The sequence below is a fragment of the Strigops habroptila genome, chromosome 1, assembly GCF_004027225.2.
Source record: "Strigops habroptila isolate Jane chromosome 1, bStrHab1.2.pri, whole genome shotgun sequence".
Classification (NCBI taxonomy): Eukaryota; Metazoa; Chordata; class Aves; order Psittaciformes; family Psittacidae; genus Strigops; species Strigops habroptila.
In genome coordinates, this window is record NC_044277.2 from 128,460,110 (window position 1) to 128,485,838 (window position 25,729).

The following is a 25,729-nucleotide window of genomic DNA, read 5'->3' on the forward strand; positions in this document are numbered from 1 at the left end:
CTTTTTACTGAGAAATGTCATTGGTCCAGAGAAAGATAACCCTATATTTGTATATGCTTATATTACAGAGATTGTATTTAGTCTTGTATCAGAGTTAAGAACTTTAAAATATGTGAACCCATGGGAACTAGTAAGTCAGAAGTATAGCTGCTGCACTTGAAGTAATCTTGTAAATTGGTGGCAAATAATATATATTTGTTTGTTGTAAATAGGCAGAACGTATCACTGCTTATGATAATAAAGTTTGATTTTTTTGCTAATTGGTAGCTCAAGTTAGGATGTGACTAAGCAGATAGGATACTACTGTCTGAGCCTGTGTTCACACAGTCAAACCAAAGTAGGGCAGTCTTTGTGGTTGGATTTAGCACAATGACATCTCTATCAGCAGTTGGAGTCTGGAGAGAGGACAGACGTTGCTATGCAAGCCACGATTGCTATCCTTTTCTCAGCTGCCTTACTCTTTTCAATTTCAATGTGAAAAGACTAGGGGATTAGAAAGCCAGAAGGGTCTATTGTAGTCATCTGCCTTGACCTTCTGCCTAACTTGTTATTGTGGCAGGATCATAGCCAATATACTCTAAAAACGCTTTCAGTGGTGAAGGGCAGAATGGCCTTAGATAATGTAATTGCTTGTTTAAGGTCGGCATTCCTTTATTAATCAGGAGAAACCTTGCTAAGTTCTTCTGTGTTGAGAACTCTTAGAAATTTTAATAAGCATGCTTGTCTTATTAATGAAGTATATTGGAATAATCTGCTTCTGTCAGAAGTAATCCTAGTTTGTTACTGTAGCTATCTTTAAAAGTATGGCAACTTTGATTAAAAACGTAATTCATATGGCTATAGTCTTGTTAAAAACTTAGAAGAACTGGTCACACTAAATTTAATGTTTGCGTAGAATGTAAAAAAAGAAGTTTCTAGCACCCAGCGTATTTTGATAGATGAGTGAATGAATATATAATATATATTTTTAAGGACAGACCTTGAATGAATGAATACCTAGGATATAAGCTACTCCCGAAGAGGTGATGGAAATTCTTAAAATACTTTGCTGTATTTTCTTTGCATGACTGAATGGAGTATTTTGTAGATAAAGTGACTTTTCCATAGCATGACGGGAAGCATTACATCAGATGATTAAAATAATCCTGTGAACAATTATGTCAAGACTGATGAAAGCCAGTCATTGCTCTTACTTGTCAATATGAAGACCGTTTATCAGAAAAGCCCACCCTATGATAGCTTAGCCTCTAGATTGAATGCAGTACACTTCAGCTTACTCATAGGACTGCATGTGCATTCCTGGAAGAGCTTTAAAGTCTGGATCCATTGCAGACATGAAAATATGTAAATAGGTCGCTTTTAAAATGTAGCAGCTGGATGTGGAAGTTAGGAGTGCTCAGTCAGACTGTGCTTTCTACAACACTTTAGAGATGATAGCAATGTTTCTTTACTTAGCAGACGTAGGACTCTCACTGGCTGCAACATGGGAAAGTTTCACTGATGATTCAGACCTTAATTTAATGCAAATTAACTTCTCATCATTCATTGTTAAAAAAAAGTTTAAAAGCTATTCATTGTGCTTTAAGATTATTTCATCCAATCTATGTCTTTAGGAGGATTTTTGAAAACTTAAAAATAAATTGGTTTCCCATAATAACCACTTATATTGTCTCTTTTCCTGCTAGTTCCAAAACGGTTTCAATGGAGGAAATGTAAATGAAGCATATCCCTCTCAGTTAGATGTGATCGGTAACGCACAGACTGCCACACATCTTCAGCCTCTTCATCATCCGACAGAACCCAGATCCTTCTCAGATTTGGCATCTAGTGGATTTATGTGATTCATATCTAGAGCTCCATCTGTGATTTTGTCTGGGTGTGAGGCTGCTCTGGGGAAAGGCTCTTGATAAGTCTCTTTGAGCATTGGACTTTAACAGCTAAATTACATTTTGAGAATACGAGGTTGGTTGCACTATATACTGGTGGATATGTAATCCAAGACCTGGCTTTTTAGAGTGACAGGTGGAATTAAAACTTCTGATTAAAAGTACGCATGTGCTGTTTTCCATCAGATTGACTGTGTTATTGCAGTATGGATTACGTATGTATTACAGACTATGTCATGCTATACAACATAAGATAAGGCAAATGGTTTTGTTGTTTAGAAAATAATTGGGCACTTTACAAATAGCATCAATGGCACAAGAAAGATGATTTCACACGTGGATTATTTCCAGACTTTATTTTTTAAAAACTATTAAAAAGCTCTGAATTCATGAGAATCAAAAGCACTTAATTTTAATGCATACTAAGCTCTTTAATCATTTATATTTAAATCCTTTTGTTTTAAGTCTCCATTTCTAGCACTTTAATAGAAGGCTTAATACAAGGATATGATATGCAACTTCAGGTTTTCTACGAAACAGACCCCTTGCATTCCTCCTTTTCTTGTCAACCTTAAGTGCCTCACAGTTTAGCTACCTTGTTTCTGATGGGAGCTTATTTTAGCAAAACTCACTATTATGTGTCATCCATATTATGTGAACCTTTGTCTAACATTTACATTGCTACTGGCTATATCTTTTTTTTTTTTCCCCCCTAAAGATAGTTTGTTCAGAGAATGACTTAGTTCTTTATCTGTGGATTTGTTATGCTATTATCAGGAGTCATTAATATTCTGAATTTAGCTCAGCTGAAGATGTTTGGTTTATTCTATACTGCTTTTCTGCTTTCTTCAGGTAATACAGGGTATATTAAAAAAGCAAACTTTGCTGAGGGGGAAGAGCAGATCCTCAGGATTAGTTTTAGATTATTAATGCTGAAAAACATGTGCCTTATCTTGTGTTAAAATGCTCATAATGTTCTTTAGAAATAATACAAGGCTGCTCTATGCAAATATTTTCATTAAAATGGATATTGAAAAGGTTTGCATTTTAAATAAGGGGGAAAGGAGTCTCAATAGCGATTGGTATTGACGTTTACTTTGACTGCAGTTTTCAATGTTGGTAGTGGGGAGAGGGTCAAGTTTGGTTTAAACTTTATCCCTTGCAAATTGCACTGCAAAGTACGGAGAGGTTAGTTTTTTTATGTATGTTGATCCATTTGAAAAGCTTTGTGCGAAATATGAAATTGGGAAAAGAAAAAAGTCATTAGAGAAATTCTCCTTGTAGTAGGCTTTATTTTCAGGAAATAAACCCACATCCACAAAAACGTTCTGGGTTTTTATCTGAGAGGATTGTTAGAATTGCAGACACCAATGTTTGGTGCAAAATAATAATCTACATGGAAAAATACAAAAATGTGTATATGTTCAAAATATTTCATACTCTTGTGTGTTGTATAGTTCATATATAATAAAATGTCTTTGTAAAATATTTTAAACCAGTTAATTTTAAAGTGTTACATCATTATATGTTAAGAACAGTTTTATTACGTTTGTTATATATAATATAAAATGGCAATTTAGCCAGTTTGTTTGAAATGGGCAAAAGTAAATTGGCTCCCTCCAGACGGTTGTTAATATTGTTTAAATCAAGGACAATCACTTAAAATTGAAATCCTTTTGTAGCTGAAACATGCTTGCTTTCAAGAAGAGCATATTATCTTCCATTCTGTGTGATATGATATGCCAGGCTAAACTTCTAATTCAGTTACAACTTTTCAGATGAATAACTTCAGCAGTTCTTTTAAGTGAAATTACCATATATGAAAGGGACGTTAAGGAAGCAATTACTGTTCAGGAAAAGCCCATAAAGACATTGTGGGTTGTATTACAAGGTTGCCTTTTTTTTTTTTTTTTTTTTTTTTTGTTTAACGTTTCAGATTCTGTTTTCAGCACAAGACATCAGTAACAGATCTAAATAATGTAATTTGAATTAATTTGAGTTTCTGTCCTTTGTTTTTAATTGGAGGTCTTGTTTTAAGCCAAATCTGAAACGTCTTCCATATCTAGTTAGTGAATCGTGTTTGTGTTTGAACTTGAAAATTAGGAAAATGCTGTAAAACCAGAAGGTTCAAAGGGATAATGTGTTTTACATCTTACAAACCAGTATATATCCTGTTTATGAATTTAGTTAAACCAAATACCTGTTGTCCTATCACCAAGTGCCAACGGTGCAGTACTACAACTGTGCTGCCCTACTTACTGTAAACAAATTAGTTGTTTATATGCATATCAGTGTCTTTTGTGCATTATCTTATGCGTACATCATTGACTGTATTAGTGCGCTCTTGATCTGCACCAAACTGTACCTACAGTGCACAGGTGTTTCTGAATTGGATCTCTATTAGCCTTTCAGGTCTGTTATAAGTAAGATTATAACCCAGTGTTAGTCAGTATTACTATCCATTTTTGTACAAGTTTCCTTAGCTTGTTTTTCTTTCCAGTTCTTGTCTTTCCTTTGCTATACCTGCACATACCATGCAGTACACCTCTTGCATTAAGGTATGGTTTTGTAGCGCTCTTGCTCATCTCCACTGAAGTTTGTAAGACATAATATATGGTAATAAAATAATCACTTGAATGTAGCTGAAATGTATGTTCTTTTACTGCACAAATGTTTGATTTCAGCAGTATACAAAAAAATGTTATCGTACAGTTACTGATATCTTTTGAGAGCTCGTCATCTAATAGTTTACAAAACTTGTTATTTACATCACTGTGGACTTTGCACTTCTCTGAATATTAGATGCAAATACAATGTATATAATTTAGAGTGAACAAATGTGTATTTGTCTATGGAATTAGTATTTTATACTTGCATGAAAATGAGTTTATAAATAAACTTTGTAAATAGTAAGCCACAATTAGCAGTTGGAAGGCTACTATATTCATTGCTTAGTGACACAGTTGAAAAGTACGGAGACAGGAATAGATTTCTGCATATACGCTGCCAAAAAGAAGTATTTTCTCTTTTGAGATTTGTAGCTGGCCATTGGTAACCTATTAACTGCATATTGCTAGTTCATAAAGAGTGATTTTAAGTTAAGAAAAAATTCTTTCAGTTTATTTCTAATTATTGTTACTACCGTTTCCTGTGTGCTATATTTGGCTTTGCATGATAGACTTTTAAAATCAGTTGTAGTGCTGTATCAAATGTTTCACTGTAATCCCCTATGCAGTTTACCAACCTTACAGTAGTTCTTTGGTTTAGTGACATGATAGACAAGAATTTAATTGGTTTCAACTATGCTGTTACCTTGTAATGTATTCAGACACGTGTCTTATCCACAGCCAATGCTAGGTCTTCTTGTTTATTCTTCTTGCATAGCTCAAAAAGACAAGCTAAGATAGAAGAGTAATTCAACAATGCTGCAAATCTGTTAAGTAACATCTGGAAATAATCAGGCAATAATATAAGCAACACAGGCTGTCCTTTTTTTGTAGTCTGTTGCATTTCTTAAAAGGATACATAATCTGTTCAAGCCACATAATCTGTTCCCAGAAGCATAAGACTTCACTGTCCAGTTTTGTTTGAAGGAGGGAGAAATTTTCTTCTTGACTAAGCCATTTTCTTTATGATTTATGGAATTCCACTTCTAATTCCACATGAAAGTGAACAACCATGGTGGTACCAAACCTGTAGTAGTCGACAGCATCATAAGCTCAAGCAGTTCATTGGTGGAAGTCATCTTACTCAAATCTCCGAGGGAGGCTTTCCCAAATAGCTCTTCTGGAAATGCATTTTCCTAGTGAGGAACCATATTCCCACTCACGTACTTTAAACTGAGAGCTGTTTTAGTCTCAGATGATTTTGTTCACTTGAGAACTGGCTTACTAATTTAGGTTAAAGTTACTATCTAGAATAATAGCCTGGTTCCACTGTTAATATTTTTATTCTGTCCATCGATTAAGTTAAAACTTTAGACATCTATAATACAAGTTGACATCTAAAACTAATAATGAAATTCCAGCCATCGCACACTCTGTGTAATGTGAACATTTAATGAGTTTCCAGCACCGGCCACTGTTCACTTTTCCCCTTTTCTTTCTGTTACCTCCAGTGAGCAATACTCACTTTGATAGCTTACCAGGGAATCAGAGCCAGCTCTCGAGATAAACATCCATTCTTCGTCTCAAACAAGTTCTGATGCATTGATTTTTGTGCTGAACCTATGTTTTGTAACTCCTTTTCTCTTGAAGTTGATCTTCCTGACAGGTAAAGAACCACCATAATAGTAAGACATCAGCAGCTAAGTGCAAAATTTTCAAAGGGTCAACCAAAGATGTGAAATCCAAGATGTGATCAGTCTTTGGGACATTGAGGTTTCTTCTTTATAACCTAACCACCTAGTCAAGGTTCAGCAGGCAATGTTATTAACATTAAACAAAGCTACGTACAATTTAGTTTCCAAAGTAGCCAGTCTTTGAGAAAGGGAGAGGTTCCTCAACATTAAAATTACTGTGGTTGTTACAATTTATGCTGAAGCCAACAGGCTTTTATCTTCTCTTGAATCCAGTCTGGCTACAAATGAATGTATAAGCAATATTTAGAAGTTAATAACTTCACCGGATCTTTTTTACATTATTTTGAAGTTAGTGTGTGATCATAACTGGATGTCTAAAATCCATACAAATAAGTTTGAGAAGTTTCATTATTAAAAAAAAAAGTAAATTATAAAACCATAAGAGGAAGCCTGAGGGATGTTGAGACTAATTGGAATCCTTCATACTGCATAATAATAATAAATGTAAAAATTCCTCCTGTATTTCAGAATGACAAGAAAAAAAAAATGAAAAATTTATCAGATTTTTCTCTTTTTACTGACTGCAGACAGGAAGACTTCCCTCGGTGTTATTCCCTCAGAATAATGAATGCCTATTGGTAGTTGGTATGAGCCAGAGGAACTTGGCTCCTTGCTAATAAAAGTAAGAGCTAAATTAGAAGAAACTACTGAGTTCACTTTGTGGCACTAGTCAGTGAAGTTTTGAGAGGGAAGTGTGGAAAGAGAAAAGAGAGTCTCACCCTTAATGTACTTATAAGATGTTTCAGGGTATTTGTATTCTCTTCTAGTTTCTGAATCATCATCCATACTTTTTTAAAGAATGTTCAAGTCTCGAGTCTCTTCTTGGCTGCCAACTACCTTCATTCTTCTGTAACTACTCAGATCCTGGCAAAACTGAGCTACTTGGCTACCAAACCCTCAAGAAGTTGCATAGCAGGTGTTTCCTGCATCTCTAAGGGGCCCAGACCAGCAAGTGATTGCAGAACATACTGAAAAAAAATTGTCCAATAGAAAGCAGACAAAGTCTTCTGTCAAAATGAACTAATGGGCAAGCAAAACACACAAATTAGCACCATCCTGTACCTTGTTGGGAGTTAGGATGTGAATGAAATCAAGGTCTCCAAAGTGGTTGTTCATAGGATATCCTGAAATGAAACAGGCTCTCTGCTTCAATTATTCCACTTGGAACAAATAGTTTATGAATAACTGAAGAAAATGAGAGTGCAAAGCATTTATCCTTTAGTCTAGGAGCTAGGACATGTGCTTAGAACAACTGGATTCCTCAGTAGGAGGTGCTGGGTGCCCAGGGATATCTGTGGCCCAGTGATTAGGGCACTCGTGCTCTTCACCAGCATCTTTTTCATTCTCTTGATGGCAGAAGTGTCATAAATGTAGGGGAGGTCTAAATGTAAAAGCCCAAAACCAACGACAAAAAAACCAGCCTGATCTTCATACTTGGGTTTACATCTGTAGTAGATAGATCTCTGTAGCTAAAATGTGCTATTGATGGTCTTATCAGAGAGGTTATTCCCTTTGATTTTAGCTATTCATGCTGCCATATATTGTTTCTAAAGCACATGTTTTCCAAGTTCGCATCAACATAATAATCATCAGTGTCTCTGAGACTTGTTTCTACAGAAGTTGCGAGTTGTTCTTCCAAGTTATAAATGGAACTGTAGAGAAGAGGTGAATGACTTTCTACCAGTAGGACTTCAAATACAATGGTAAGAGCTGGTCAGGGCTTTACAGTAGTGCCAATCACTATAAAAAATAGAATAGTCCTTTACTTGCAGAAGTCACTAAAATTACTAGACAAAATGGTATAGTGTTTGTGAGTCCTTAGTGGGTGGTGGTAGCATTGCTGTGTAACGTGCACATGCACGCACACAGAGCAGCCTGTGATCATGAAGGCACAAGATCATGTGCCAAAGAATGTTTTAATTACACTGGCATCTAATCAAACCTTGAAAGGCTAATAAGAGCCTGTGACACCTCATTCAACATAAAAAAAAAAAAAAATCTGCATTAAACTTCAGGACTAGACTTATAATCAGCACATAAACTTTTTATGTACTTCGCTTTATGGCTCAAGTCTACTTCCAGTCCCTCAATAGTTCCTGATAAAATAAATAAAAGGAAATTCTCAGGCGAAGAAAAGTTTTGCTAACTTTTTAATGCTTCAGGTTTTGTATTGCTAGGTAAAACAATAATGGCAGGAACTTCAGACTAAGAATATTATTGTTAAGCAGCAGAAATATGGAATTGATCAGTTAAAATAATGTAGATAAACCTCATTAACATGCTTCCAAACTCTTGCTTTTTCCCTCAACTGTATCTATGTGAAGGCACATTCATCAGGTTAGTTCCATTCCCTCCTTGTTTTGCTGACATCTAAAACCAGCATTTAAAATGTTTCTTGCTGCAGATGAAAGATACAGATTTTCGGATTCAGTTGTGACTTCAAAATTTGTGGAAGTTCAAAGTGATTTGAAGTCAGTATGACAGTTGCTCTCTAATGGTAAAATTTGGACAAGAATGAGACATGCCAAAAGATCTAGCTCTGAGTGGATGCACCACTGGAACATTTTTCATACTTTTATTTATCCTTAGAAGTAGACTATTTGTGTATTAATGGACATGCTTGCCTACCTGCTCTCAGGAGCCATGTAAACCTTGCATGGAGCCTGCTCCAATAGATGTTAGCAGAATAAGGCCAAGTTAAGCTTGTCATTTAGATGCTATCAGTGGTGTTTGTAGCCTCTGCTGCTTCTTAATGAAGACAATGGTGTAGCATCTGCAGAAAGGGTCAAAGTATCGTACGAAAGTCTCTTCAAATCACTTTGGCTTGTAGCTTCCAGATGGCAAAGGCAGACAAAGAGTTTAAATAGCCTATGGGAGCCTGTGTAGCAAGAATGGTTGCTTCATGGCCAGAGCAGTCACCCATTTCCTTAGGGAACAAGGTATCTAGACGCCTGCCACAATACTGCACAGTAGTCGAAGTCACTAACGGGACGTGCAAAGGACTAATACGGCTGAGAATTGCTGCCAAGGCTCTTAACTCCTCCATAGGCGCTGCAGGGAGATCCGTATTGCTAAGTACTGCTCACACCACAGAGCTGACCGTAAGCTCCTAGACCAGGTTTTTCAGAGACAATTGTGGCGAAACTGGCAATTCCCTTTTACGCAACAGCCTCATGGTTCCAGCATAACCCTTCTGCCAGGGCTTGATTGGCTGCAGAAAGGACTGCATTCAAATGCAGAGCATCGCAACAAACACACCAGTTGAGCTCCCACCCAGGAACTTGGAATAACTGATCTGAATTACTTGATGCTCGAAATGAGCTGACTTCTCTGCTTGCAAACACAAATCACTTAACAGTTGTTATTTAAGGTGGGGGGGTGGAAGGGAGAGAAAATTCCAAGAAGTTGGGTAAACAGGATGGTTTATAACACCTAATGCCTAAAGCAAATACCAGACTATTTTAGAGTTTGTTTTCCCCTGATATGGCAACTGTCGGGTCAACTCTTGTCCACTTTGCAATATCACTTAAGCAGCAGCCCTCAATTGATAAAACCTGTTGGGTAGCATGACCCAATTTGAATAGCTGCTAAGCTGCTTCTGTTATCTGCTTTTTGTAGCTTTGCAACACTCCTTTGCTACTGTTCTTTGCAACTTCTCACTGGTCTCCATGCCTTGCTCTGCCAGCCACTTTCTTTACCGTGGCACATTGGTAAGCAGTTGCTGCTATGACAACTCAGAGCAGGTAACACTGAAAACAGCACAGACATGTAACATATTTATGCATGTTCACTTAAACAGCTTTTTCCAACTTTGCAGCATACAGGGCAATTTTTGCATAATAGTCCTTTATGCACCTTTAGTGGATAGATCTGGGGTTTTTTTAGGTCTTAGCTATCAGTCTTACAGTGGAGTTGGAAAGTAGAACATCTTTCTTGTCCCTTGTCATCACCATTCCTCCTCTGCCCCCTGTGTGCTGGGAACATGGGCCTCGCCCCAGTGCCAGACTCAAGGCTGTTCTCATTGCCAGTCGCTTCTGAGTCATGTCTTCCATGAAAGCAGTCTTTCTCAACTTGTTGGCCTGCCGTTCTTCATGGAGCCCTGAGTCAATTTTTCTGCCCGGGAGGAACCAAGCTGCTGCCAGCAGCGAGAGGAGGGTAGCAATGCCCTGGCTAAGATAAACATACCCAGCCAGGTATTACAGCCCACTCGTGTTCCCTCGTCACTCCCCATGTTAGAGGAATAGAACTTCTACACACTTCTTCCAACCATTACCTCTTCGAAGTCTCTCGTAACTTTCTAGTTTTAACCCAAAATTTGAGAAACACGACTTTAAAAATAGCATGCAATAAATGACGAAGGGCCTTCTTCCATCCCTCAAGAGCCAGTATTTGACCCTTTATTTACCATACTGTATTTTTAGTAGTATAATTTCAGATACAATTATCTACACTCAGCTTCTTAAATCATGCTTGAAATGCTTTTTCAGAGCCACATTAACAACTAGCTGCTCAGCTTGCTGGAATTAGAAACCAGATATGTTGTTTTATTTACAATATAAAGTCAGAGTGTGGTTTTGGTGTAGATTGCTATAATAAAGAGGAAAGGTCCCTTTGGTGTTCTTTAATTTATGACACACTGTAAATGTCCAGGCACATTTTGCCTAGTAGCAGAAAGAGGAAAAATAGTAATTCTTGGCTGGAGATTAAAAAAAGTCTCACCCACCATGAATGTATTTTGAGATCCTGCACATTTGGGAGCAAATCAGCTACTTATCTGCTTTTGGGATCATGCTCATTTGTAACCACAGTGCAGGCTCTGTGGCTTTTCAGATTTTTTTGTTAGTCTGCCTAAATAAAATCATTCATATCAGATGAATATCAGTACAGTGCCATTAAGATCACATTAAAGAGATCTTTAGGCTAACATTTTTCGCCTTGCAGGATAAATTGCATCCTGTTCAGATTTTTTGGATTCTCAGTGTCTCAAAGCCTGCTTTTTAGGCACACTGGAAACTAAAAATAGTGAAGTGCTATGAATTGCACCTATATTGTGCTCATTAGCCTGCTCATGTAAAGTCTTGTCGTTGTTCTGCTGGAGTGTTTCCTGGGGAGTTGCATAAACAAGCCATGACCTATGGCTTTCTATAGCTTTTGATCAGACTGTTTAATCTCTGCTTATCAGTCAGGAACCTTGAAGATCACTATTCACAGCAAAGCCTTTAGTAGAAGTACATCACCTGATTAACTTGAATATCAACTGCATCGGTAAACAGAAACATTACTGGTGAATCATAGAATGATGCAAAGACCTCTTACATCATCTTTCTCCTCTCAGGGACAGAACAGGATTCTTTATTGTTGTATAAAAGCTTTGTCTGTCTGATGAGGGCAACTGTGGTAAATCATAATCACTCAAGAGTGCAGTCAGTCTGTACAAGTTCTCCCTGGGAAGAAGATTCCCCTTCATTCATCCCATCTTTTCCTGTTCATTTCTTCCTACTGGTCTTTCTGTGTAGTTATTTTTGCCTCTCAGACAGCCACACAACAAAAAATTTCTTGACTATTACCCTTAGTCATTTTGTAGGTGAACAGTATCTATTCAGGGACCGGGATTTCCATGTAACATGCAATAAAATAGTTGATATGAAGAGACAAGTTAAAAGAAATAGAGCAATCCAGCAGAAGTGGCAGGTGACCAGGTACTATTTTTTCTATAAAAGAAAGTAAGTTCTTCAATAAAATCCTTAATCCTTTCCCTTATAACATAAGCCCATTTTTATCATTGTGTTTCCAAAATCCTTTCATTTTAGCAAGCTGGAGGTTGGTTCATTTTGTTTGGTTTGTTTTGGTTTGGTTTTTTTTGGGGTGGCTTGTTTTGTTTTGGGGGCTTTAGGAGGGATGGTTTTGGTTGGTTGGTTTTTTTTTGTTTGTTTTGTTTTCTTAGGGCTTTGGAGGGTTGGTTTTTTGGGTTGGTTTTTTTTTTTGTGAGTTTTTTTTCTGAAACTGAATACAGTCCATTATGTCAGTGCTAGACAAAGAGTTGAATCAATTGCTCATGTATTAGAGACATACATATATACATGGGCAAATCTCTTGCCACCTCCTTTATTTTACTTATGCATGCCAGATTGGTACTGGTTTGGTTTTGCTGAACATGATGTTGCAAGCTCATGTCAAATGCCCGTCCAAGTGTCACTTTCTCCATCACTAAGATTTCTTTGTTTTCTGCATACTTTGAAAGAGGTGACAGTCTGTGTTTCCCAAACAATAAAGATGGAAAGGGAGAACTGTTCTGACAGAAGAGGATGCAGCAAGGATCTGTTAGATAAAATTGTGAAAGAAAGATAGACCAAAATATTAAGGAAGGTTGAGGGAGTAATAGGAGATCCAGTGATGGTCCCTTGGGGTTAGTTAGAAATGCCCTTGTGTAGGGCACTCAGGCCTTAGTATTAGCTTGTACTCTGGGAACAATCTATATGGCTTAATGCATTTCTGCCATCTTTTATTCATGACTCTGCTTAGCCCATGGCTGGGGCCTTTCATTCTATGGCAAAAACATGTGTGCACTGCCTAAGAGTGGATGCTTGCCTGTGTGTTTTTAAGGGGCTCATAGTTGCCTCTCAAACTGCTTTTTCTTTTTGGTTTCATGTATTTTTGAAAAATCATACAAAACCTTTGGAAGTGACCCAAACACTTCAAAATCCATGCAGAAAAATTGGAAAGGAAAGGTGTTTACTCCCTAGCTGTCAGCCTCTGTGTGTCATATCTCAGCCTGCAGCAGGTGTTCTCAGCTATCAGCAAGATGCTTTCATAGCAGCTGAACATACATCTCCCTTTGCTCACAATATGGTTTTATCTCATGGAACTTGACAAACTGCAGCATAAGTTATCTGAGATTCCATACAAAAATTGCATGTAAATCCTATATTTGCTGCTTCTAAAAATTTCTGGCAGTGTTCTGTGGAATCCTTCTGGCCTACGGGAAAAACAGCCAAACAAAAAGACAGGTATAGATTTACCCACTGACTTTCTGTCTTCCCCTCCATTCCTGCTGGTGTCTGTACTCTGACTGTTCTTCCTCACCTGAAGGCCCAGTCACACTGGATTTAATTGAGTCTGCAAAGTAAGAAAATTAGCTTGTTTAAAGCTGACAGGTGAGTTGAGAGGTGGCCTACTTTACTTAGAAACGATATGCCTTTGGAAAGAGATCACTTCTGCCTATCCATGTGGAAAAATACAGAACATATTTGTGAAAGTAACTGTACTCACTGCATCCAACTGAAACAGCTCTGTCAGTCTCTGACTCTGAATTTCACCTCTGGGTCTCCTAATTTTGCTGCCATCCCAGCAGCAATGGTTACTGCCTCTGAAGCTGGAGATGATTGTCATTCATGCGAAACAGAGGAAAGATCTTAGGCCCATTTTTAAAATTAATATGGATCAAGCTTGGAAAATACTGACTGTTGGGGCATTGTTTATTCTTACATTTCTGATCTATGCTACAAAACTTTTGGCATCAAATCAGAGGAGATAGAAAATATTACATTAGAACAAAACCAGTACTCTTTCCATGTTTCAGTCCTGCTACTACTTGGCCTGTTTGTTAGCTGTTTTTCATAAATGATAATATACTATTTGAAGAGGTTGAGACAAAATAAAGAATTTTATACTTTATTTTCTAAACGCCTTTGGAAGATTATCTTTTCTACTGGCAGAGAAATCAGCTTTTGTGGTTTTTCTTCTTTCTATTTTCTATCCTCAGCCGTTCAGCCTCTCCTCAGCATCTGTGTAGTTTCAAAGAATGTAATCCCTGCCCTTCACTGGGAAATTGAAACCTTTGCTGTATTAGCAATCTACTGACACAGTCTTACTGGTATGCATCTTTTCCTTCTTGCTCAGCGATAATGTCATCATCCATTTTACTCTTAACTCTGAGGAATGAAGAGTGACTATTTGAAATACTTCACTGCTGAAAAGGGAAAGGATCTGTTACCAGATGTAATACTAGATGTAGCTTTCTTCTGAATTTACAGAATATCAAGAGCATGACTAAGGTAGAATATCAAGATCAGCCATTTAATTACTCGGGATATACATAGCTAGTGGTTACACAAATAAATCTTGAAATTCTGAACTTGTAAATTCAATCTCCTACCCACATCAATGAATGACACACTGGAAGATATTCAGGGATCTAAACACAGGCATGTAGTGCCCTTTTAGCTATAGGCTATCCAAAGCATCTACATAAGCAATCTCACAAACTTTTACAGCAGCAGCTGGTAGGCCAGAACAGATTGATGCCTATGCCAGGCATATGAATCACTGCCACAGTGGGGCATCCCCACATTGTTGAGGAACACTTAGAAGGAAAAAAAGTATAAAGAATTATGTCCCTTTTACATTCTGACATGATCAACATGTGGATTTGTTCAACACATTAATAGCAAACAGTTTGACTTACCTACCATGTCACGGACCTGGAAATTAGAAGAGCAAAACTGAAGTAACTAACATTTTGTCTTTCTAATCCACCACCAGGTCATAGTCCTTTTGTCCTCAAAACTGGTTAATGTTGCACTAATAAAACTTTTTAAAATTTAAAAAAGTTAATTGTACCACCAAAACATCTGGAATGTGGAAGGAACTTACATTTTTATGTGCAAAAAGCGGCCAGTCTCATCTCACTAAAGAAATGCAGTGCTTTTGTCCAAATGTGGCTGCGTGATAGTCACATCAGGTGATGCACATCAGTTCTGGCCTCTGGTGTTCGGCCTTCAGTTTAAAACCATTCTGATCAGTTCTCTAACACATTCAGTGGGGTTGCATCCCGCTTGTAAGTGTTCTGTGAGCAAAAGACCTTGGGAGTTACCCATTTGCTGCTGCCAGTGGCATCTTGGAATCACAGAATGGTTTGGGTTGGAAGGAACCTTAAGTATCATCCAGTTCCAACCCCCTGCCATGGGCAGGGACACCTTCCACTAGACCAGGTTGCTCAGAGCCCCGTCCAGCCTGGCCTTGAATACTGCCAGGGATGGGGCAGCCACAGCCTCTCTGGGCAACCTGTTCCCCTCTCTTGACAGTGGTTAACAAAGTCAGTCAGAAAGCTTTTACAGTGACATGGTGCAGGCTGTTTGCCAGTACCACTGGGTGTTATAGTGATCAGAGACGAAAGCCGGATATAGTGAGCGCACCACTGCGGCTCTGCTGGAACTGTTGGCACTCACCTCAGTTTTCTATGCTAATTCTTCTTCCTCCAGGTCTCCGGCCTGGTGAGGGAGGAAGAACATTTCTGAAGAGAGATTTTTGAAGCAAAGGCTTTCAAAGCTGATTGTGATCCCTCAAGCATATGCTTTGCATGTATCTGGGTAGCATCATCTGGCTGGAACAGTGCTGGATATTTTTCATTGATGATGCTTCCACTTCTCCAATAGAAGCTCTGCCATAACTGCTCCCCTCTTATCTCTGGTTTCTCATTCTGAGGAGTCTTTCTGTTTGCAGATGAGGTAATGGGCCAAAGATAAGCTTGCTAACCAGGCCAAAAATTCTGTGGACAGTTCACAGTTTTACAAACTGTGTGATCTGTGATTCAGAAAATCAAAACTGGGTGGAAAGGCTTGCCTGGGACATATGCACATATTAGCTCTTGTAAGTGATTAAATCATTCAAACTACCTATCCAAGAGAAGATTTTACTCTAAATAAAATTAAAATATGAGCAGAGAGGTTCCAGGTAGTTTGCTGAGAATCTGCATCACCCCATGAAGTGAACAAGGCTGAGAACCCCTACAACTCTCCAGGGTCTGGACTCATAGAGGGATCAGGTAGTTTTATCTCTCTCTCTCTCTCTCTCTCTCTCTCTCTCTCTCTCTATCCATCCATCCATCCATCCATCTATCTGTCTATAAACACGCACACACACATGTACACACAGGAACCAACTTCCCACTGAAATCAGCTTGCTGGAACAGATGCAGTAAGAGTCACAAAAAAAGTATTGTATTGTATTGAGTCCCAATCTTTGGAAAACCTTCCTGCCTCTTCTTCCAATAAATTTGCCCCTTGTATAGATTTCCTCCTAGCCAAAGTTTGTGTATTGTCAATAAAAGAGGTATTTTATTTTTAAAACACATGCAATTTACCTGATGCTTAAAATTGCCTTTTGCTTCAAAGAAGTGCATAATAATTATCCTACACCCATAAAGTGAATAATAACTTCACTTTCTCTGAAAAGTAGTGGTACATCATTTTTCTTTGGCTTCATGCCAAATGCAGAAGCATTCATTAAGGTTTTACTGCATTTTTTTTTAAATCATGGTCTGATTTACCTGAAATACCAACATGATCTTTGTCAAAAAGGTTATTTACTTGGGGATTTTTTGTATGACACATCTTTCTTGGGGTCCTACACACCAAATGACTGCCCTTTGAAGTCATGTAGCCACTGACAACATGTCTCTCAACATTGCAGATGTATTCTGACATCTGCGTCTTGACAAATGCTAGGTAGGGTCAGGTCTTCAAACTCTTTCCTTGTATTTAGTGTAATGATAGCACAATATTTTGCTTTCATCCCCTTGACTTGCTTAGCAGTCTTTCCCCATCACTTTGATTGGGTTTGTAAAAGCCCTCTCTTCTACTTGAGTTTATGTTTATAACGATGTATTACATTTATTTGGATTCTGCTGGAAGCCACAGACGTATGTTAAAGAAGAAAAGAATATATACAATGTCACATCAGGCAAAGTGCTAACGTCATTTCATTTAGTTTCATAGTCTTCTTTTAGGTGCCAAAAAGGGAACTAGAAATGTATGGTCACTTCTTCTGCTTACTGTCCATAAAATGGAAAAATGAAGGTCTAGGGTATAATATGATCCTTATGGGTCCCTTTCAACTTGAGATATTCTATGATTCTATGATCTCCTGCATCAACCTCATTTTCAGTCCCAGGCTAAAAAATAAAATGAAAAATAGTAAATGTAGACTACCACCTATATTTTACTTTCTACTAGACAGTTCCTGCTTTTTCTGTCTTCACAAATATGTCAAAACAGATTCAAAGAAATGCAGCTCATTTTATGTACTCACAGAAGTACTCTGGTACTCTTTTACAGAGTCAGGCTCAGCCAGAGCAGCTGCTGTGCAGCAGCAACACACAGTCGTGGGCCAGAACATGTAAACTCAGGGCACATGGGGCAGCAGCAGGCCTTCAAAAACCAGGTAGAAATTGAGATGCCAAGCGCCTGAGATGGTAGTTATGAAGGTATGCACAGCAGGGCTGGGGCAGGGGTGCTGTGGTGCTTGGGCAAGAGCACATTTTGAGCAGAAATGACTGGTGAGAGAGGACTGCAAATAATGGGGAAAAAACATCGCTATCTGTGTTTGGGTGTGCTGTTGTCACCCCTTACTGCTGCCTATCCCCACCCCTTGTTTTCTCTTGCTAAGAAGTCATCATAGGCCATCTCTGGCATACCATTGTGGAAGTCAGAACTGCATAAGTTTATTTCTATACTTTCTGTTTTTCAAGACTGCACAGGCAGATGTTGTCATTGCCACCTCATGAAATCAGTCAGGGTAAGGGGCAGGTATTACTGACCTCAAAAAGCACAAGCACTGTGCAACCCACACAACTGTTAGAGATGGACTTTTCTAGTCTGAGCAGAGAGAATGAGTGGGCTTCCATGGAAAAGGTTACTTGTTTTAATTTCACTGCCTTTCCAGAAGCAGATTTCATTCCCAAGTAAGTCATTCACTTCCCCTCAGAATTATGAATAAACCTTGAGGAAATGAGGAACCTGCAGTCCTGGTTGCTCTCTTGTGAAGCACTGAGTCATGTAATGGGGCTGACCCAAAGCACTGGAGCTTACCCTCGTGATAAAATGTAACTACTCTCTAGTTCCCACTTAAATATGAGGCCTTTAATTTTAATTAAGGTTGAGTGAAAAAAAAAATGTTTTCATATTCCCTGTATGCAGACCTCATCATCTGAGACCATTTTACTGAGTGTTTGAAACTTCTTTTGATTTACAGATTCATGGATGAATCAGAATAATCCATGCCAGCTAGTCTGCATGGTCATAACTTAGTGCTGTCTTGGCTCATGACTGAAAACGAGCAACAGAAACAACAGCAGAGGGAAAGGTGGGGAGTCAGCACTGGGTGAAGATGCCTTATTTTAGAATCTACATGTGAGCTTGGTGTCAGTACTTCAATTATTATTGTCAGCAAAGAGCCTACAATCAGTGAAGTCGGGAGAGTGATTCAGTTATTGGAGTCTGATCTACTGTAAGCAGAATGGCTCTCCGATACCCGCTGAGGAAGAGTTCTAGATCACCAAAGCTAGCATTCCAGTGTTAAAGGAATCTGGTCATATCATCCCACACTCAAAGTTACCAAGCACCATTGAATTTTCTCTGATGACTAGGACAAATTTTGTAAGTACTGGCCTAATCATGGTCTGTTAATGATTATTTATCCTCCAAAGCACAGGAATCCAGATCATACAGTGATAGAATAACAGGACTTCGGGGCTTGCCCCTCGCATCATGCAGTCACTGATGTCCAGCTCAGTACTGTTTCGATTACTATTAAAATTTCAGGATCTGATGATTTTTTCTGAATGAGTTCCTGCTGTAATACTATGACATTGCACTGCATGGAGCAACCACACATTCTTCGCCAAAGCAGTGGAAAACTGCTAGTGACTGTATTTACTTTCACCACTTCACCTCATCCTTTGAACGTTCTTTGTGCTGGCTAGTGACCATAATAACCATGTATGTCACTCTATGCTGTAGATAATGTTTGCACAGTGACATAGCTTGTGTAACATACCCATCATCTATTCTGCTTTCCTCAAAGTTCCAGACTTGGGTTTGCTTCTGTGCCCAAACTTGTTGCCGACTTCTTTTGCAAAACGATTGTAAGCACTGTGCTTTTGGGGTTGTTTATTTTGCTCTGGAAGTCCTATTCCAGAAAGCAACCCGACATCCACTTTTTCTAAATCCGGTTATTTGTAAACCCAGCAAATGTTTTCTCCCTTAATCTATTGAAAATCTGAAGTTTAGCAAAATTTTTCCTTAATGTTGTAAGTAATAACTTTCTCGTAAACAAAAAAAAGAAAGGCACAGGACATGTCCTGCAGCTTTCATGTTGCAGAAGATCAGCATCTCTTCCCAGTACTATACAGTGTCTCTAAAATAGGAACAAAGTGAAAGTTTTGAATCAATTTCTTCAGTGACAGCTGAAGATAGCCAACTGTCAAAACAGAAAACAAAATAAATGGAAGATGACCAAGACAGTTCCAAAACACGCTCTCAAAGTGCATTCGTAGTTACTCTGTTTCGTTCTGTTTTCATACTCTGTTTCATTCTCTCTGTTTTCATACCTTGAAATATTACACCGGTTGTTATATTCTTAAAGAAGTTATTTGAAGAATGGTTCACAGTCCATTTATTGTTATTCTGTATGGAGATGTGATGAAATCAATGTACTCTGCACCGCAGGCAGAATATAAAGCAGATGGTTTTTCCTCAAGCAATGAGTACATTAAAATCCAAACTATAATACAATGTATATAGTGCTTCTAGATTAAAGCTCTTCCATGCCAGATTTGTAGCTTTGATTCTTTCTGATTTTAGCGCTTAGTAGGATTTATTCCAGTGATTCTGCCCTTGAGCCAGAATGAATCAGCTTTTATCTAGGGTGATCATATATTGGCTAAGCCCTGTATCTTTTCTTTTAATAAACATGTAACTTTAACCTACCATTACATGTACATAAAGCATTACAAATCAAGCTTGCTCACAACACTATAGCCAAAATAGAATTCATTACAGTTCAAAATGGGGTTCATTTGCAGAATGAACACTTCTAATGTGTGTCCTTTTAATTTCTCTGATTGCCTTTTAGTCAGCTTTCTTATAATCAAATTCATTCTTGCCCAAGCTTAAGCATAGTTATAAGTAAGTACCATAGAAAAGCATCTTCAGGCTCCTGCCTTCAGGATGAATCTTCATAGAGCTGCAATTCTAACTAGAAAGTGACACTGCCATGTGCACAAAGTGAGCCTCTGTTTTTTTCATCTTCCTTGGTAGCATGACCAGCAACATTCAAAAAAGTTTGTGTATCTCTTTGGCTTATTTTCTTATACTGCTTTGTTTTTCAAGACTTTCAGGGCTTGCTCATACTCTAAAAGATTAAATTTCCTCAATCTGGAATTATTATTTTTCTTTTTCCAGCTCTCTAGAAATACATTCCGTACTTTGAAAATAGCCAAGCAGATCCTCTTGTCCAATATATTCCTTTACTACTGTTCAAGAGCAAAAGCAAAAATCTGTCTCTAAGGCTCCTGGCTGTGATAGTTACAAGAGACATATGACTCGCAGAGTTAAATTCATATGCTCTCCTCTTTTTTGTCCTCAATGCATATGATGTGACAGCGACATGAAAGCAAGTGGGCAAGTTGCTGGTCTGCTCTAGAACGTTTTGGTTTTCTTAGTACATGGGAAATTCCTGCAGGGTCATATTCTAGCTATAATTGGAGGGCAGAGGGTCTTAAGCAATCCTTGCTACCAGCGTTGTTTTCAGTGGTTATTTGAGAGCACCCTGAGATCTCTGGGAATACGGGCTGGTTTTTATTGCGAAGATATTTGCAGAATCGGAAGCTAGAAGAGAATAAATGTGAATCAGGATGCAGTCCAATCTGCTGTCCAAAAATTTAACTAATCAGTTTCAGAACAATTAGAAAATAGTTCTCTCTTGCCCCAAATTGATTTTACATGTCTGTCTAGACTACTCAAAGAGGCAGGAGGAGTCTGACCTGAGATATCTCTATGGCATTAACTATATGCTCCAGCTTCACAAATATAGCTCATTAATTCAGCTATTGCCTGAGCAGTCCCACAGAGAAGCCCTCAGTAGAAGGAATAACATCTAGATAGGGCTGAGCAATTCAAGATGAGGTGGAAAATTGTTTCAGCCAGTCTACCGTGTTGAAGGCTATATTTTACACCGGCAAGAATCCTGCACCTATTTGCCCAGGGATGTGCACTGCTTCTGCCCTCCCACTAGCTGTTCCTCTCTTTTCCACCAGTTCTGTAGATCTACTTAGATTCAGCACAGGGTGTCATTTCCACAACTAGAACATTAGCTCCTCAACAAGACTACCTTGAACACCATGCAACATGGTAAAAGAGAAATACTATCATTCATATGAATAAATTAGAGGGGGTTCCCCTCCAGCCTTTTTCTCCTACATGCAAAGCAGAGGCCTACTTATCATTTCCTGAAAGTCTTGCAGCTCTGAGGTTTGTACTGACTCAGAACAAAATTATTTACACTAATAAGGAAAGAAGGCAAAGCTTTCTCTCTAAATTTAATGCAGACATTTTCCTGACTGGTTCAAATTCAGAAACAAGCAGTATAAGGTTCTCATTGAGTGTTACTGTAACTCACTTAATAAGAAGACCAAGCAACAGAAATAGTACAGAAGGTGAAGGTAAAGCAGAGTCTTCCTACGCTCTGGTTTCATGTTAACATCATTCAGCATGTGACTTACAGTACATCTCCTGCAGCCTCTAAAGATGCTCAGCAGGTCTGCAGCAGGTCTCAACAGGTCAAATAAAAAAGAATAACTATTTGAAACAATTTGTATATTTTACATGTTAAGTTAGCATGGGTGACTTTAACATTGTCTGTCCTTCAGATGTTCCCACAGCAAGCTTTCCCAAACCTGTCTATGGGGATATTTTTACGGTGAGAAGTACACAGTCCTGAATGCTAGACTCCTGCTAGCGTGCTGGGACAGCCTGTGAAGCCCCTGATGACAGTGAAAGATTTACTGGTCCGTGGAACTGAAACTGCTGCTTCATTTCACTTTTAGAGAACAGACTTCAGAAGATCCTTATCAAGGACAGTAAAAACTTTTGGTTGCTACTGACCTGGGCTGCTTCAAGCCAGCTATAGAAAGATGAAAAACGCTGTTTTGCAGTACTTACCTACTGAAACCTTCCAGCCTTTTTTAGCTGTGGATGGAAATATGATCAGCTTTAATCACCATATTGTTAGAACTTGTTCACCCTGCCACAATTAATGCAAAGAGAATGCATCTGCACAGCAAATTGTTTGATTATTACTTCATTTTAAATGGGGGATATAAAATTACTGCAGTGCAGAAACTCCCTTTTTTTCTTTTTTTGTTGTTGTTGAAGAACTCATTGTTCTCTGTCAGATTGACTATGACTCTCCCATAGTTCTGCCAAGATTTTCTTCTCCAGTTGGAACAGTGGTTTTTTTGTGACTGGCAGGAATTTTATTAACCTACATTGAACATTTGGATTCAAAGGAGTAATAACAAATAAGATGAATGACTAACATTTGCCTGCACTGATAAATCCCATGTCTAACACTATTTTAGCTGGAAAAGTACTATCTTTCTAATGTAGAAATTGACTCCTTCACAGAAAGAAGATTACCCTTTCTTTTTTTAGAATCTCAGGTGGAAGAAAATGTAGGATTATGTATTTGGATCCTGTTTGGTTTTTTTTTTTTGTGCCATTTACAGTTTGTAAAAAAAAAAATCACAACAGAGATAAATACAAAGTGCAGCTTTCAATGTGAGAAGAAAAACAAGTAATGGAAAACATGCTTGTTACAGAGGTTACATTTGAGAACATGATGACATGATTGCCTGTAAGTGGTAGGGCATGGTCCTTCTCTTACTTCTATTAACATAAATCAAAGGTAATGGCTGTGTAATCAAGGATATTATAGAGAAGAATAAAGTTCAAGTAATACTAGCCAATGTTACATTATACATATATATACATACATAAATATATTTATATAGTCTCCATTGTCATTTTGCTTAAAAAAAACATTGACAGAGATAATTTTCATTTTATCCCACGAGATAGGCAATGCAGTGATTCTTCAGGGCAGTTATGGTTTAATTTGGAAATAGGCTGTGGTTTAGTGCCGAGTTTATTTACTTTTTATTTAAACTTGCTTTTCATTTTTTTACTATGTAGTTAAACACGTATTTGAATTACACTCCAGTTGAGTTATGATGGCAGCTTCTATATTCAGGGAAAACAAGGATAAATAAAACTTAAAATAAAATAAAACCATATGCCAAGTATGATTGCTTTGAACCTTTGCAACAACAGAGGAAGCGAAATGTGAATTCTTTCCTGTGAAAACATTTGTGGAAAGTTTGAAATCTGGGAACTGGCTGGGCTCTGCACCCTGTTTGTTTACCAGAGCAAACACATAATTGCACCAGGTTACACAATACGCTGTTGCGCGTTACCTGCGGTCCCTTCACAGGGAAGACTTTCAGGAAGGAAACGCTTAATAATGAACAAAAAAAGACCCAAAAAGTCTGCAGTTCCCACATAAAATAAGCCCTTTCTTCTGGAAACGAGTGCTTGCTCCACAGCTCTGGGTAAGAGCAGCAGTTGTGACTGGGACTGGGAGACCATGGAGGGATCCTGATTGCAGGCTTAGGGAAAACTGGGAGGTATGTGGGGAATGATCCAAGGCAGACCATCTGCAGGTGTAGGTGCATGGTCAGAGCCAGGAAAGGCCCTGGGGAGGCAGACTGTGAGTAAAGGCCAGGTTTGGACAAGGTCTTTGCAGGGAGGACTGAGACCTGCCAGGGTGAGACCAGGTCCACAAATCACAAGGGGAGGTCAAATTTAGGGGTCAGATGAAGGAATAGAGTAAAAAAGAGGTGAAATAAAGGAATATCAGCAGACAGAGAGGTGAAGACCCATCTTAGAAAGGGAAGGGATGATTCTATGCACTGATTAATGCACTCAAAGTGAGTTGGATGCAACCAGACCCTGGATTCTAGCCAGGGGTCTTGAGCAGAATTTGGTTGGTGAATACAAAATTAAGACAACTGAATACCACCGCACAGCTGCCACAGAAGCCTGCAGGCACATAAACACCAGAGACACTTTCCTTTTTCACTGCAACTCCCCAGTGCCAGGGTTCACATCTCAGCACATTACCAGAACGGGCCCATTTCCGACAGGGCCGAGCAGCTGGGTGCTGGGGAATCAGGCATTCCTCTGCCTAAATCCCTGAAGGGTCATGATCAGAGAGGCATTCGCAAAGCATGTTGAATGCCTTGTGACTGCTACTTTCCTTTAAACACTGCCATGAGTGGAGGGGCCCCTTTGCAACACGTGCAGGGTTAAAGTGCTTGCCTGGGCTGCAGAAGAGCACCTTTGTTTCCCCATCAGGATCTCCAGGATCTGGGAACTGAGCCTAGACCTGCACTTCTCTTCCCTAGTCGGTCCAGCAGGCAGGCTGTGGTCCCTGGAAGAGGTGTTGGAAATCAGTTTGCATTCAGTTCATAGGAGTATGTGGGCCCCACTAGCACTGGTATCTGGTACAGATCTTGGGGAATTGCATAGCTGCACTGCAGCAGAGCAGGGAGGAGGATGCTCTCACGACAGAGGGGGTGAACCAGCCCAGCAGCATGGCCTGCGAGTGCTACTGCGAGGCCAGTGTCTTCCCAGACTGTCAGCCATGCTGGCTCCCATGCACTGCCAGGGACCCTCAGTGCAGATGCTGGGGAGCTGGTAGGTAGATTAACATAAAAAAGGAGACCCTTAGTAAGTCAGAGCATAGTCGTGTTGGCAGGGGCAGACTTTAGCAGCAAAGGTAAAGGTGCGATTGTGAGCCCTACCTGTTATTATATCTTACACATGCCAATTCCTACTGCTATGTATTTTTGCAGTAAAAGCACCAAATAAACCTGACTGGCACTTTACACAGTGTTGATTTATAGCTTCAGCCTCTAACACTCATTTCCTTTTTTATCTCTTCTTCATTGATTTTACTGTCCTCAGTGGCATACCACAGATGAGAGCGCCCTAATATTTATTACAACCACATATCTTTATCATACGTCAATGCAAGGCTACAGTAATGGAAAGCATAATAACAAAGGAATAGTGTTATAACAAGCACTGTGTATACAGTCACTGCAATGGCTGCTTGATTGTTAGTAAGTACATGCTTTACTTAACCACATATAAAATGCAGTCTGTCTTCCCCATGTGTTGTAGTCTTTAAAACCTATATCCTCACTCAAAATGGTGATACCTCAAGCTTTGAATTTCTGGCCATGTCTACACTGCACTTGTAACTTGCAAGAAAGCTTTCTTCATGGTCAGACTTCTCTCCATGTACTGTGTGCCTGCAGACATGACCCCCAGGCATACATAGAGCCCACATTCTGGGGTGCCTGCCCCAGCATGTTTGGGGGTGAGCACACTGCCAAGGCACAGCCAGGCAAGCTGCCTGGGAGACATGGCTGTGGTGGGAAGAGGCTGGCACCTGAGTGCCACTCAGCCTCTGCTCACTTTCATGACTACCTTGGAGGTAGTACTTTTCCACTAGAAAAGCATTTCCCCACTTCCTCTCGACTCACACGTTGGACCATGCAGAATGGAGCCCCTTCTCTTTG

The 25,729-nt window shown here is 39.0% G+C and overlaps 1 protein-coding gene across 1 annotated transcript in view; it reads left to right on the forward strand.

Moving 5' to 3' along the window:
- The window catches only part of AHR (aryl hydrocarbon receptor), a 59,824-nt gene extending 55,025 nt beyond the window's left edge, over positions 1 to 4,799 (forward strand). Inside the window, exon 11 of the mRNA XM_030487819.1 lies at positions 1,686 to 4,799. Coding sequence (XP_030343679.1) covers positions 1,686 to 1,841 — 156 coding nt within the window. The 3' untranslated portion in view covers positions 1,842 to 4,799. The remainder of the gene's footprint in view (positions 1 to 1,685) is intronic.
- Positions 4,800 to 25,729: the final 20,930 nt, after the last annotated feature.